This window comes from Larus michahellis, chromosome Z (assembly GCF_964199755.1).
Source record: "Larus michahellis chromosome Z, bLarMic1.1, whole genome shotgun sequence".
In the NCBI taxonomy this organism is placed as follows: Eukaryota; Metazoa; Chordata; class Aves; order Charadriiformes; family Laridae; genus Larus; species Larus michahellis.
In genome coordinates this window covers 35,435,546-35,448,176 of record NC_133930.1, presented here as the reverse complement: position 1 = coordinate 35,448,176, position 12,631 = coordinate 35,435,546, and the positions used below count along the sequence as shown (strand labels likewise).

The window sequence follows — 12,631 nt, the reverse complement described above, 5'->3', positions numbered from 1 at the left end:
AGGATCCTGCCTTTCTTTGGACGGACAGGGAGATGCTGTTCACCTTCTCTGCTGGCCACATTTATGTAGTGACTGCTGTTTGTCTGGGTGAAGTCAGTTCTAGACAGCCAGTTCAACACCATTAATTTCTATGTTTGTTAGTTGCATGGAATTCAGTCTGTTGCCATATATTGTCAGGTGTTCATCATAAAAAGGAAAGTATCTTTAGATGGAATTTTGGACCCAGGGTAACAGGTGGTCCCCAGATTCTTATTTTTGTGAACAGAAAGCCCTCCGACTACAGTTGATTCACTATCTTAAATAACATCTTAAAATAAAATTCTGGTAATATTTGTTTATAGCACCTAGGAAAAAAATTTAAAATTAATCTATTGTACCCCTACATGCCAGGATCCACATTTCATTCAATCTTTATTTCACATATTCATGAACTTCTACAGTTGTAAGGAAAGTTGGACTTTGACCATAGAACTATTCTTTAGGATTATCATCCAGAAATGTAGTTCAGGCACAAGGAACATGTTTTGCATCATCTTTTACACATAGCTGGGGTGAAGGTTTGATAAAGAGTTTCTATCTAGCAGAGGAATGACCAAAAGGCTACTAAATTTCTGTCAAGTTCACTGCTATCAGACACTTTCATTAATACTGCTTCCTACTCTGGAGGAAATTGGAACAGAACTGCTGGTGACCACTGCAAGAAAATCAAGATAGCAATTCTCAGAATGAGCCAGCCATCTTGCTATCCTTTAAAGCTGTACAAGAGATAAGGAAAGAACTTGAAAGATACCCATACATTGCTTGCCATCACTCAGGTTATGGAAGAGGTATTAAAACAAGATTTTCTGGACAGTAGTCAAATCTATTTCACCTGCTTTGATTATACGTTCCAAAGGGGAAAAAAAAAGACATTTGTCATGAACAGTTGGTAGAACAATAAATGGTATATGTTTTTTCTTTGTCAATATTCAACTGCTATCTACAGAAATAAAACCAATTTTAAAACCACTTCACGTTAAAATAACCTTTTCTGAATATAAGAATGGCCACAGGGAATGATCTTTACCAGAATGTGTAAAATATGTTGGGGCAGGGTGAAAAGGGGCAAGCTTTCCAGAACAAATCCTTCTTCAGGTCACATCAGCTTTAATACACTCATACTAAATAACATTTGTCATTTTAATTAGCTTGTTAAACATTTCACTGATAGCTATATTAATTACACTATTTCATTTGTACATAAAACCATTAAAGTTTCTAAGCTACTGTTCTTCAGAGGTCAAATGTATCCCAGGTATAAAGAGAAATTTTAATTTTAAATTAAACTTTCTTAAATCTTAGCCACGGACCAACAATATTCAAAGTGCATACTACAATATGAGTAATAGATAACAGAGTCTGCAAAGATTTATCTTTTATCTGACTATTTGACTGTAAGAGTTTAGTAATAATCTCATTCAACTGGAACACCGTTTGACTACCAAGCTTTTTCAAGATTGGTCCCTGAACATTTCCTTCCGCTCTCCAGGTTATGGTATAGAAAGGCATGGGTCTTATGTCTAAATCCAAAGCTCTCTGAAATTAGATGAAAGATCTATCCTGTTCCATAGATAAGACTAGGTCCAAATGGGTTTCAGCCCCTTTGGCAGCTAAGAACTGTCACCTAGCAGATGTTTCATTTTTTATTATGAATAAATTGTCTCTCTCTATAAAAAGATGACATGGAAATAGAGAAAACAAGCAATCATTTCCTAAATAAACAGACCGTTAGAAATCTGCCAAAGTGATGCTGTCAAATCAGTAAGATAACTGGCAAACAAAAATGCCCATGCTATTTCAGGAATCAGAATTTCCAGCACTATTATGGAATAACTACAGAAAACATACCATCTAGTATCCTGAACTAACAGTTTTCTTTTTAGAAGACTACCACTGAATTTCAAAGAGAGATAGATGTACTTTTGTTTTCTAGCATTACATTAGCCAGGCCTAAAACCCTGTGCATGAAAGTAAGAATTGATCTTTTGTCCGTTTTAAGTGATCTCCCCAAGGTCCCAGCGCTCACTTCGCTGCCATGCAGAGGGCACTCTCTGCATCACGGATGCTCTCTTTCAGTCGACGCTTGTCCTGCTCCAGCTGGGTAAGAAGTCTATTGAGCTGACGCAGAGATTGATCTTTTCTTCTCAGCTCCATCTTTGCCTCAGAGAGTCTCTGCAAGCAGACAGAAGGCAGAGTTACTTGTCAGCCCAAATAATTAACTTCAATTTATGCCATAGGCTATTAAACAAAGTGGAAAACAGACTGACTGTGAAGTAGATTTGGACCATTACATACTTAGGTTTTATGAATTCTCTAGCAAAAACATTACTAACCCAGAACACCCAGTTTTTAGTATATTGCCTATGTACAAATATGTTTTATAAAATAAAGTGATTTGTTGATCAAACAGGTACATGTACTATGCTACAGGTACTATATTCAAAAATACCAGATCTAAACAGAGTGGAAGTAATCAAGAGTACAACATTAAAGAGAATATTCTCAAAGTTTAATTTAACATGAATATTACACAAAAGAATTCACAAAGAAAGGGAATAAACAAAGTAGCATTTATTTAAATATTCTGCACTATTCAGAAATTTCAGGCTTAAAAAAAGTAAGAATCTAATATTCTCTGTTAGTGCATTAAGGACTGTTTTGCTGCAATTCTTGCTAAGAATAAATCACTACTTCATGGTGCTTTCACTGTTTTAACATCAGTTTCCAATATGCAAAATAGCACGTGTATTTTTTTAATGTTTTTCTCCAGCTTAGAATTAACACAACATGCTTTAAATCAATTCAGATGAATGCAATAGATGACAAATAGCACACAGAACTAATTAATACAGAACCTGACTAGTTGCTACTCCTTTCTGCTGAGATAAATCAATACTTTTATAGACTGAAGTATTAATAATGTGATTTCATAGTTTGCTAAATGTTACATTTTACTTACAGCTGTTAATTGCCTTTTTAGAAAGAAATTATAACAGGTGGCTATAAACATTCTTTTACAAAAATGCAAATTCCTTGACAGATCCTAAACCAACATGGAAGAATAGAGCAGACTCCACAGTTGCCAGACTGAGCTCTTGTACCTTGTTTTCAAAATTTATGGATATGTTTTCTGCTTAAGTTAAGAATGCTCTGCATAATCTGTGCTCAGGAGTACTTGACTTGGACTGTGGAACACAGAAAAAAAAAAAAAAATATATATATATAATGGATATGTATTAAGAACAGTATATGCAAAAGGCTGGTAAAAACTTGTAGGGCACTGACAACTCAACTAATCTGAAAAAGCTTCAGACCCAGCCAAGAATCAAAGGCACATCAAAAAATAATATGCTAGAGAAAATTTCTATAAAATAACAAAGTACAGCATAAAACTACATGATCCTGCAAAATAAACTGAAATCTGCGGATTGGCATATGTTTTCTTCAAACATTTCTCAGCACAAAAAAGCAACCAATTATTTCAACAGTGTATTTGGAAGTACAGCACCACTACCAGAACTCTCTGTTCAGCAATTTACAAAATCCAGGCTGAGCTTAGTCACTGCTGTAAGAAAAAAACCAATCAGGAGTTTAAAAAACTCCAAACCCCTGAAATGCTAATATTAGTCTTGCTCAAATTACTGCAGGCTGAATAACTCTATTCTGCCTCTTATGTCATTATTTTCAATGAAGAATGACATTTTTCACCTAAGAAAAGATAAACACACAGATCTCTTTCTTCCACTGCATTATTAGCATAAAGATATCCAAAACCGGAAGTGTGGCTTTCAGAAATTCTACCCTAATGCCACCAGCAACTATCAAAGCCCTGTCTGAAGAGCTGAAGTTGTGAACTGTCAGATTTTCAGAAAAGTGATTTCCAGGAAACCAGATGTGGATTAGCAAGGATAAAAGGAGACATCTTTAATTTAAGAACAAAGAACAGTATCTTCTTCCACTTACTACGTTTACTACTTGTTTGTTTTAGGCTAAATCAGCACTGGGGAAACAGCTCTGAAAACTAAGTGATGTCCCCCTTCCACCCATATTCCCATCTCTTGATAAACAAAATTTATTGAACAGAGAAAATGTCTCTAGTGCCAATGCTTTGTTCACTCCACTTTCCCATCTGATTGAAAAATCTGTTTTTAAGATGCAGACACAGGACTGAGCTCTGGCCAATGCAGAATGGATAATTCTGCTAATATTTTGATGCAAACAATTTTTAATGTAGAGGCTGATGGAACAGAGTCTGGGCCCAGGATTCTAGTGGTCTAAATGAGTGAAGAAAGACAGGACAATAGAAACATTATGTATATTTATTTAATTTTTATTAGATAGCTATCCTTCTACAGGGATATAAAGCTTTCATCACTGACCACAAATGCTGAAGAGACCTGCTAGGTGTCAAAATATTCTGGGAGCTGCTAACTATTGTTGCTTACCAATTGCAAGTGCAAGCCTATTAATGAGGAAATAACAAGGATGAAATCATGAAACCTAACTCTTTAAGAGGCATGGCCAGCAATCCACACTAGCTGGTGATGATGCAATTCAGAAATGATTAAATAAAATATCTCACTGAAGAGGTGCTTTATTATATACAAAACTTTCACCAGTATTTACAGAAACCTGCGAAGGATTCAGACTTTATCTATCAATAATATTGCAAAATTTAAGCAAAATGTAAACTGTTTTTAGCGCTCTAAAAGCAGTTTCAACATTCACTTGAAGCTCCTTGCTACTGTGGGTTTAAGTCAAGCCTTGGAAATTGCTCAAATACAGTGTGGAGTATTCTAAAGTACTGGCTGCTAAGCTTCTCTTTTTTTCCTTCTTCAGATTGATCTAATTAAAACCCTTGATAAACTTTATGGACTCTAATATTTCCAGCTGAGTGACTGAAACCAAGAGGGTGTGCCTCAAGGCAGCAAGGCAACAATGATAAGCAGCAGGTTAGCCACTAATTTCTCAGCCAGGGTAGATTGTGAAAGTGTGATGTTCTGATATCCAAGAAAGTGTTCAGGAGAGAATAGGATAAATCAAGTTTAATAACTCTGCTCCTAATTGTTCCCTCAATGCTCCACTCTAATTACTTGGAGAACTCTCCTGACTGTCACCTGATATTAAGTTGTTGGAGGCTGAGTGTGGAGCAGTGAGATAATCAATAAACATTTAGTGGGGAGAAGAATGAAGATCCCGTTAAGCAGTGGGAACCTGCAGCACCCAAAGCCCTTCTGCTCATGAGAAAACCTATGGGAGAGCCATAGTGATTGCAAAGCAATAATCCAAAGCACTGTTTTTAGGCCTTGAGGCCTTTAGGCAACAGTACATTTGAGAAAAAAAGGTTAACACGGTCACCCTAATTACAGCCCATTTTCACATTCTTCATATATAAGCGAAGACAAGCCAATTAGGTAGAAAGGAAGATAAGGGAAGTTTTATTTGTATACTAATTAAACCCCTGATGAAATTAAAGGAAAAACATACAGCTCTGTAATTGTGTCTGAGAAAGGTCACTTCAGGTTCAGTTATCAGAAAAGCACAGCCTTGAGATATTTCACTTAATCCACAATATAGCCCTTATTTTGCCCCCCAGGTCTTAGTATTTACAAAAATAAGAAAATTTCAAAACCCGATAATGCATTTATCTCGAAATGTTTTCTGTGGACAATTACAATTGTTAGAAAGTTGAGGCTAAATATGATAAGAAGAATGAAGGTTTTAAAAGCCTACTATGTCTGCACATAGTTCTGTGAAGACGCTGAGCTTTCACTTTCAAGCAGAAGTGATTCTGAACCAACTTAGAAGCCAAACTCCAATTTATTGACATTCCGTAAAATGCCAGTTATCTGTTCAGTTCAGATGTTTAGGCATTCAGGTGCTAATTCAGACATCACTGCACTCCTTCCTCTACAGTCCACCAAAATCTCATAGATCAGCTGAGTTTTCATCAGAATTCTTAAAAGGAGTTCCATTTAGAGATATTTTAGATTTAGGCATTTTTCCCCCATAAACAGCATGAAAAACCATTTGTTGGAGAGAACAGCATGCAACTGATAGCACTGAAAAAAAATCTCATTGGATGTCCGTAGGCTGGTTCCTTCCACAAATAATTTTAACAAGCTTAGGCCTTGTGGAGAGGATTTTATTTCTTCAAAACCACTTACAAAAATAAATCAAAGTTCAACATTGTCATTCTTTACACACAAAAAAGCACTCTATTCAAAAGACAACAGATGGACAATCACTCTAAGACTAACGATGACAGTCATAAAGTTTAAATTCATGCAAAGCATATGTGACACTTTTATACCGAGAGCATATTTTCCAAGATCAACTAAAGCTAGATCAAACTGCTTAGTAAATTAGATTTAAATTACGCAGACACAACACAGCACTACAAGATATGCAAATATACTGCAGTATGTGTATTACAAACTAATTTGCAAAATTAAAGACTTTGTCTTCAGGATGAAGTTTTATATATTTTTTTCCCATTTAGATGTGAAGTATTACTTTTTAAGAGATCTGTACACTGAATGCATCCTGAAAACTGTCCTATATACATAACTAACAAAATTCCGCAATGAAAAAAAGAATGCAACGTTTAGCCAACATCCATTCTTCACCAGTTGAAACACACTTTCCAATTTCCCTGTTGGCAAATGTAATTTTTGGGATGGTCTGAGTGCCCCTCAAAAGACAGTCTACAGATAATCTAGAGAAGTCTTGCATTTTAAAAAGGTCCAAATCCAAAAGGTACAAGAAATTACATTAAAGACTTAATGTCAAATGTATTTTTACTGTGCATGACTGCAATGCAAACCAAATTACATTAGCTCAAACCATACACCTGAATTTCCACAGGATGTTTTCTGAAAAGAATTCTTACTTATCAAGAACAACTCAAAATGAAACTTCTTCTTTTAAAATAGATTAAAAATCTCAGGGAAAACAGTTCTGTGTCAAAAAAAAAATTCATAACTGAGACTTCTCATCCATACATGAAAAAAAAAACCCCGAACATTTAGGCCAATGTTAACAAGTAAGATGGACTCGCACTTCTCAACTGTAAACCAAACTGCAATATCAACATATTATATCTGGATTCACTGTGTATTTCATAGTGGCTGCAGAAGTGTCTTAAAACGGTTTGAAATGAACTCCATGTGGCTGTTCTGCTCTTGCAACGCAGAGCTAACCTGAAGCTGACCACCCATGACATCCCTTCAATAACAAATGCTTTCACATGCCCTTTAAACTTCCCTAGGAAAAGAAATACAACTACTCAAAAGGATATTTGAATGAGCTCTATCTGCTTTGCCGAAAAAAGTGATTTTTTTAACCTCTTTGCTACTGGACCCTCATCCTGACAGCGGCAATCTTTTCATATGCTGGCATTCTTAGAAAGAACATACCTGATGACTCTTCTCTGAAGTACATGATGTAGCATGGAAGCAGTTCAATATAGCTTACAGATCACAGTGTATCTAACAAGCTGCCAAGTGGCTCTTCAAATTTTTGAAAGTGCCCTGTGTAATGAGGTCACAGAGTACGGGTGGGTCTGCTACGCAAAATGATTGTTTTATATAAGAAACCTTCATAATGTTGGAGCACAAACTATGCTAATAGGAGAAAGCTTTAGCCAAATCAGTATCATAAAAAAGCCAAGCAATTATCTGAAGACTGTTATAAGTTAAAGAATGGTGAAGGTAGCTTAAAAAGCAGCTGTTATACACAGTTATGCTACAAGACCTAGAACTTAAGTGTTAAGAAACATTTCAATAAAAATTTATTCAAGAGTCACTCAATGGATTGGATGGGGAAAATGCATATGTTTTCATCTTGCAAGAGATTCTTCTTACAAAAGTCATTTGAAATTGAAGGTACTCACATTGTGAATATGAATGGCATTACCTATGTATGTCTAGACAACAGTCCATTTATTGACTGAAGCACAGCTCTCAGACATCAAGCAACTTTACGTACCATAAGCATTTCACCTGCAGTGCTTCAGCCTGGATTACAGTGCCTCAAAGACTTAAAGCTACATTTAATATCTCTGTGCTACAACGCAGACTTATTTCTCAAGAGAAAATCTATTCTGATCAACAAGAAAGGAACACATTTTTCAATTGCATTAGCTCAAAATGTTTAGCAAAAGATGACTGAAAATGCTTTATGAAGTCACTGAGCTGTGTATGCTTTGAAGTTATTCTGAATTAAAAGAGTTTATTAATTTAAACACAGTAGCAATTCCTGAATAATTCCACATAATAACAATTCTTCCAGAAGAGAGATCCTATTTTCACGTCACTCTGCTTCAAAGTAAGTAAAACTAAACAAAACTTTGAAAATTTTTATATGTGATAATCACAAAATATAAACTGCCCACATATAGGCTAGATCCTCATGGACTGTTACTATTAGCAAACAAAAGCATTGGTGTTAACATGTGGTAGCTAGGTATACTGCTGTACCTGAAAAGAAAAAAACAGAAATTGAAAAAGTTGAGGGAAATCCCTTTCAATACCAAGATGCATTTGGCCTTCCAGACATACACTAATCCAATCAGAGATAATAATTAGGCCCTACTTTTAAACAATGTTTTGGAAAATGTTAAAGTACATAATAAAATTTATGCACACGATAATCTAGAAATTTTTATCATCTTCTGAGCTAAGTGAATTATGTTAGTATTACTGGAAAGCTGCAGAGAAGGATTACACCACCTTAATGGGGCAAAGACAATTTTAGAACTCAGGCTTTATCATTGTGAGTTTTAAGTGTATTAGAAAAACCCTTGATGTTAAGTGAGAATAAATTTTTGGAATCACATGTGTAGTGGCATGAGAACACGATCATTCACTCCTCATTCACCTCTGACATGCTGCCTCAGGATGGATGTTTCTTTTTTCTCCCTAGAAAAGTAAATTCCTCTCCCACCACAACACTTAACCTTGTGCAACTGCAGACTAGACAAGATCCAGGGCTGCAGGAGCAGCAGCTTTTCTGTGCTTTGGTAGTGTCATGCCTTCAGATCAGTTACTTAAGTGCCACAGAAGAGAAATAATTCTACTTTTTTTCCACTGTTGCACTTCTTACCCTGATGGACCCCCAGTCTTATAGTTGTTACAGTTAGAAGATTTCAAAAAGATGGTTTATACCTGGTACTGCAAAACAGGACTTTTCCTAACTCTCTCATGTACCTGTACGTAAGTGAGACACTCAACATTACAGGGAAACTCTGATGCTGCTCTGTTAATACTGCTCTCTGCTATACACAAGCATCTGCAATACTGCTGCTTAATTTTGCTATACATTATCTAATTGTGCATATTAGCACAGAGTGTACAAGATAAAGATACAAACAGCACTTAGACTTTATCTTTGATATGGTTTACAAGTGCTACTATATCACATGTACATACACAGAAATATTTAGCTGGATATCTATGATGACACAACATATTGCATTAATTTCTTGCATTTCATTAAAGGTGAACTGCGCTCAAACCATCTGTCTCTGATCATGTCCTACTAGTCTTAATCATCTTGCAGTCCAGTGACATTTCTAAGTCCAGGAACAGACTATGATTCAAAAAAAATATTCTTCCATTGTATCTGCATCACTCAATTTGTTTGGAACATTTCTAAACCATACAGTTACATAAGATAGTTCAGGAAGGAGAAACAACTGAAATAAAATCATTAACAATGACAATGAAATGTTACCTACAAACTAAATAACCACAATTTCATTCCCATTGTTTATTTAAAAAAGCACACAATTTGAAGTCAGTGGGAATCTGGACACAGACCAAAAAGTCATCACAGACAGATAAAATCACACAGAATTCTGCTTCAGAACTAAATTTAAAAAACAAGTATTATGGTACAGTGGCTATATGTCTTTACTTCAGTCACTGGTTCAAAAAATAGGAACCCTAAAAGTCAAAAATTTCAAGAAATTTTTGAAACAGAACTTTAGGTTCAGTTCTCAGTAAGAAAATATACTCTTCATAACCTCAATATACTGGTGGTCCCAGTTAAGTTGTTTCAGTGATGCATGTCATTCTGCAGCAGTTTCTTGGAAGAGGCTGCTGCACAATTCCACCAGACACTAGTGCATTACTACGACCCATCACATTAAGCAGTTATGAACAATGCCAAATGTGCCAATTTATGCCACCTGAAGTTTTGATCTTGCTTCAGCAAGACTTTTTAGTTTTCTTTAATTAGTGTATTGGACAAATAATTTTTTAACATGGCACATTAACATACGCTTCAGCAGATTTATCACTTTATACAGGTTACATTCAAATACTGCGCTCTCCTTCAGAGGAGTTCTGACCAAACCGTACATTTGTATTCAGTTATACGTGTTTCCACAGACAGCCCCAAATGATGTTTAGTGTATGCATATTTTATTTTAATATTATGCCATCCACATCCTGCTGCATGAAGTATCTGCAGGGGAAAAAAAAGCATACATGATTCTCTTTATCCCTTTTACTCCTTAAACCTCAGTAAAGTAGGAATGAATTGATAAATATGTAATTTCATACTAAAAGGTCTATTCTTTTATACAGGTCACCCCTAACCCTCCCTTCATTAAAAACTGGAGAGTAGTCTTCTTAGCAGAAAGAATAGATACAGTAAAGCATAATTTAACTAATAAAAAAGGCAACTTCTAAATCATTCTGTTGAAAAAGCATCAAGGATATATTACATCCCAATATTCAGCAAGCAGATCAAAGTGCTATAAAGGCATATTGATTGGGTGTCTCACTTCCCTCTGGATATGCTTTGTGTCATATCAAGTACCAACTGAGAGCACAAAACTTAAACAAGAAATACGTTTTTCTGAGCACAGCACACACAAATACCGAAGCAGGTAATGGTAAATACTGACAGCAATACATTACTGCAACTGTTAAACTGAACTGAATTCATATTTTTCACTTTTGGTACGTTTCCTAAGTATAAGATAAAATGTCACCATAAAACTACCATAAAATTACCTGCTTCACCCACCTACAGAAGCAACAGTAATAAATATGCCTTGTTATCAAACACACTGGGTAATACCACACAACTAATTATTTTAGTAAGTTAACTTTTTTTTTTTGAAGAACATTTATGTCTTCATTCTCGCACCTGAGAAATTTTCTTGTACAACAGCAAAGTACTATTTATAAATAAAATCTTGGGACTGTTACTTAGAATTGAGAATCTTAAATACATAATGTTTAAATTACTTATTGTATAGTCCACAGACAAAAAAAACCCCAACAAATCAAACCAAATTCAAACAACAATTAAAGTGGGTTTACTTTAGCTGGAAAGTTTTCATAAATTTTTAAAAAGACCTTTGAACTGAGACAGTAAAAAGATTTGTGTAGCAACAAGAACTTCAGTGGGTTTTTCATAAATACATATTGTAAAAGTCAACACAAAAGCTAAGGCAACATAAAAAAAAATAAATTCTGTTTTGAGGTTGTTACCCTGCTACAATCTCAATGAGCTTCCATGCTTTTCATGATTAAAAGAAGGATAGCATAGCTATAGATTTTGGAAACTGAAAGTCGTATTAATTTAAAAAAAAAAAACCTGCCCTTGAAAATCATTGAATACCTAATGAAACTAAAGTGTCAAATTAAATTCAAAAACCAAATTACATCAAAGTCAGGCATGGCTGCAATCATCGTATGTAAGCCAAGAAAGGGAACCAAAGTGCAAAGGAATGCATCTCTTGCTTTAGCTTTATGCCAGTTAGACACATAATTATATTCCAATAGGTATTTGAGAGTTAATTACTTGTGGTTTCACAAGAAGATATAAAAGATCTTTACAGAGTTAGCTTCACAACAAACAGAACAGGAGATCACGGGAAAACCTGACTAAGGTGAAAAAATGATGGGGCCCTAGAGACATCCTAGATAAACAGAAGCAAGAAGCAAATCTATGTATAAAGGACTTGTATATCAAGAACCTGTATAGCAGAAAGTCCTATACATTGATACCTAAACTACTAGGAAAAATAGGGTTTAGAACATTTATTTAAAAACATCACATGCTGTTTTAAAGATCTATTGATCCCCTCTGCACATCTCAAGGTAACGAAGTTACTTTGTAGTTGACCCAGTAATTTAACGAAGATCTCCCAGGCACTGGATTTACCAAGAAGCCTTCTGTATTTTTGAGTGAAAACTAAAAACATAGTTGAAGGTCTTGAAATAACAGGGATAAACAGTATGTAAGTACATACGCTTAATAACCACACACTGTAATTACACAATAATCCCATTTTTCTTCCAAATTAGATGTCAATAAATCTTTCTCACTGCACTATAAATTCCAAGGTCATGGACAGAGGTGTTTATTAGTACAATTACAATGCAGCAATAAAACCATTAAGCTTTTAGATCCCAATATTGTTCCATTTATTCTCTGCTCACCCTAAGTGAGGTAAATAGTTCCTACAAGTGGAATACCCAGAAAATATTGGAAGTTACTTTTAAAAGACTATAAAAATGCCCTGTTTCACGCAACTTTTCTTTATTTAATCTTTGACAGAATGTCAGAATTT

At 35.1% G+C, this 12,631-nt stretch overlaps 1 protein-coding gene across 3 annotated transcripts in view; it reads right to left on the bottom strand.

The window, feature by feature from the left end:
• Nucleotides 1-12,631, bottom strand: part of CCDC171 (coiled-coil domain containing 171) — a 154,810-nt gene that overhangs the window by 60,448 nt on the left and 81,731 nt on the right. For all 3 annotated transcript variants that reach the window (XM_074570479.1, XM_074570480.1, XM_074570482.1), the window contains one exon: nt 2,066-2,211. In XM_074570479.1, coding sequence (XP_074426580.1) covers nt 2,066-2,211 — 146 coding nt within the window. The remainder of the gene's footprint in view (nt 1-2,065; nt 2,212-12,631) is intronic.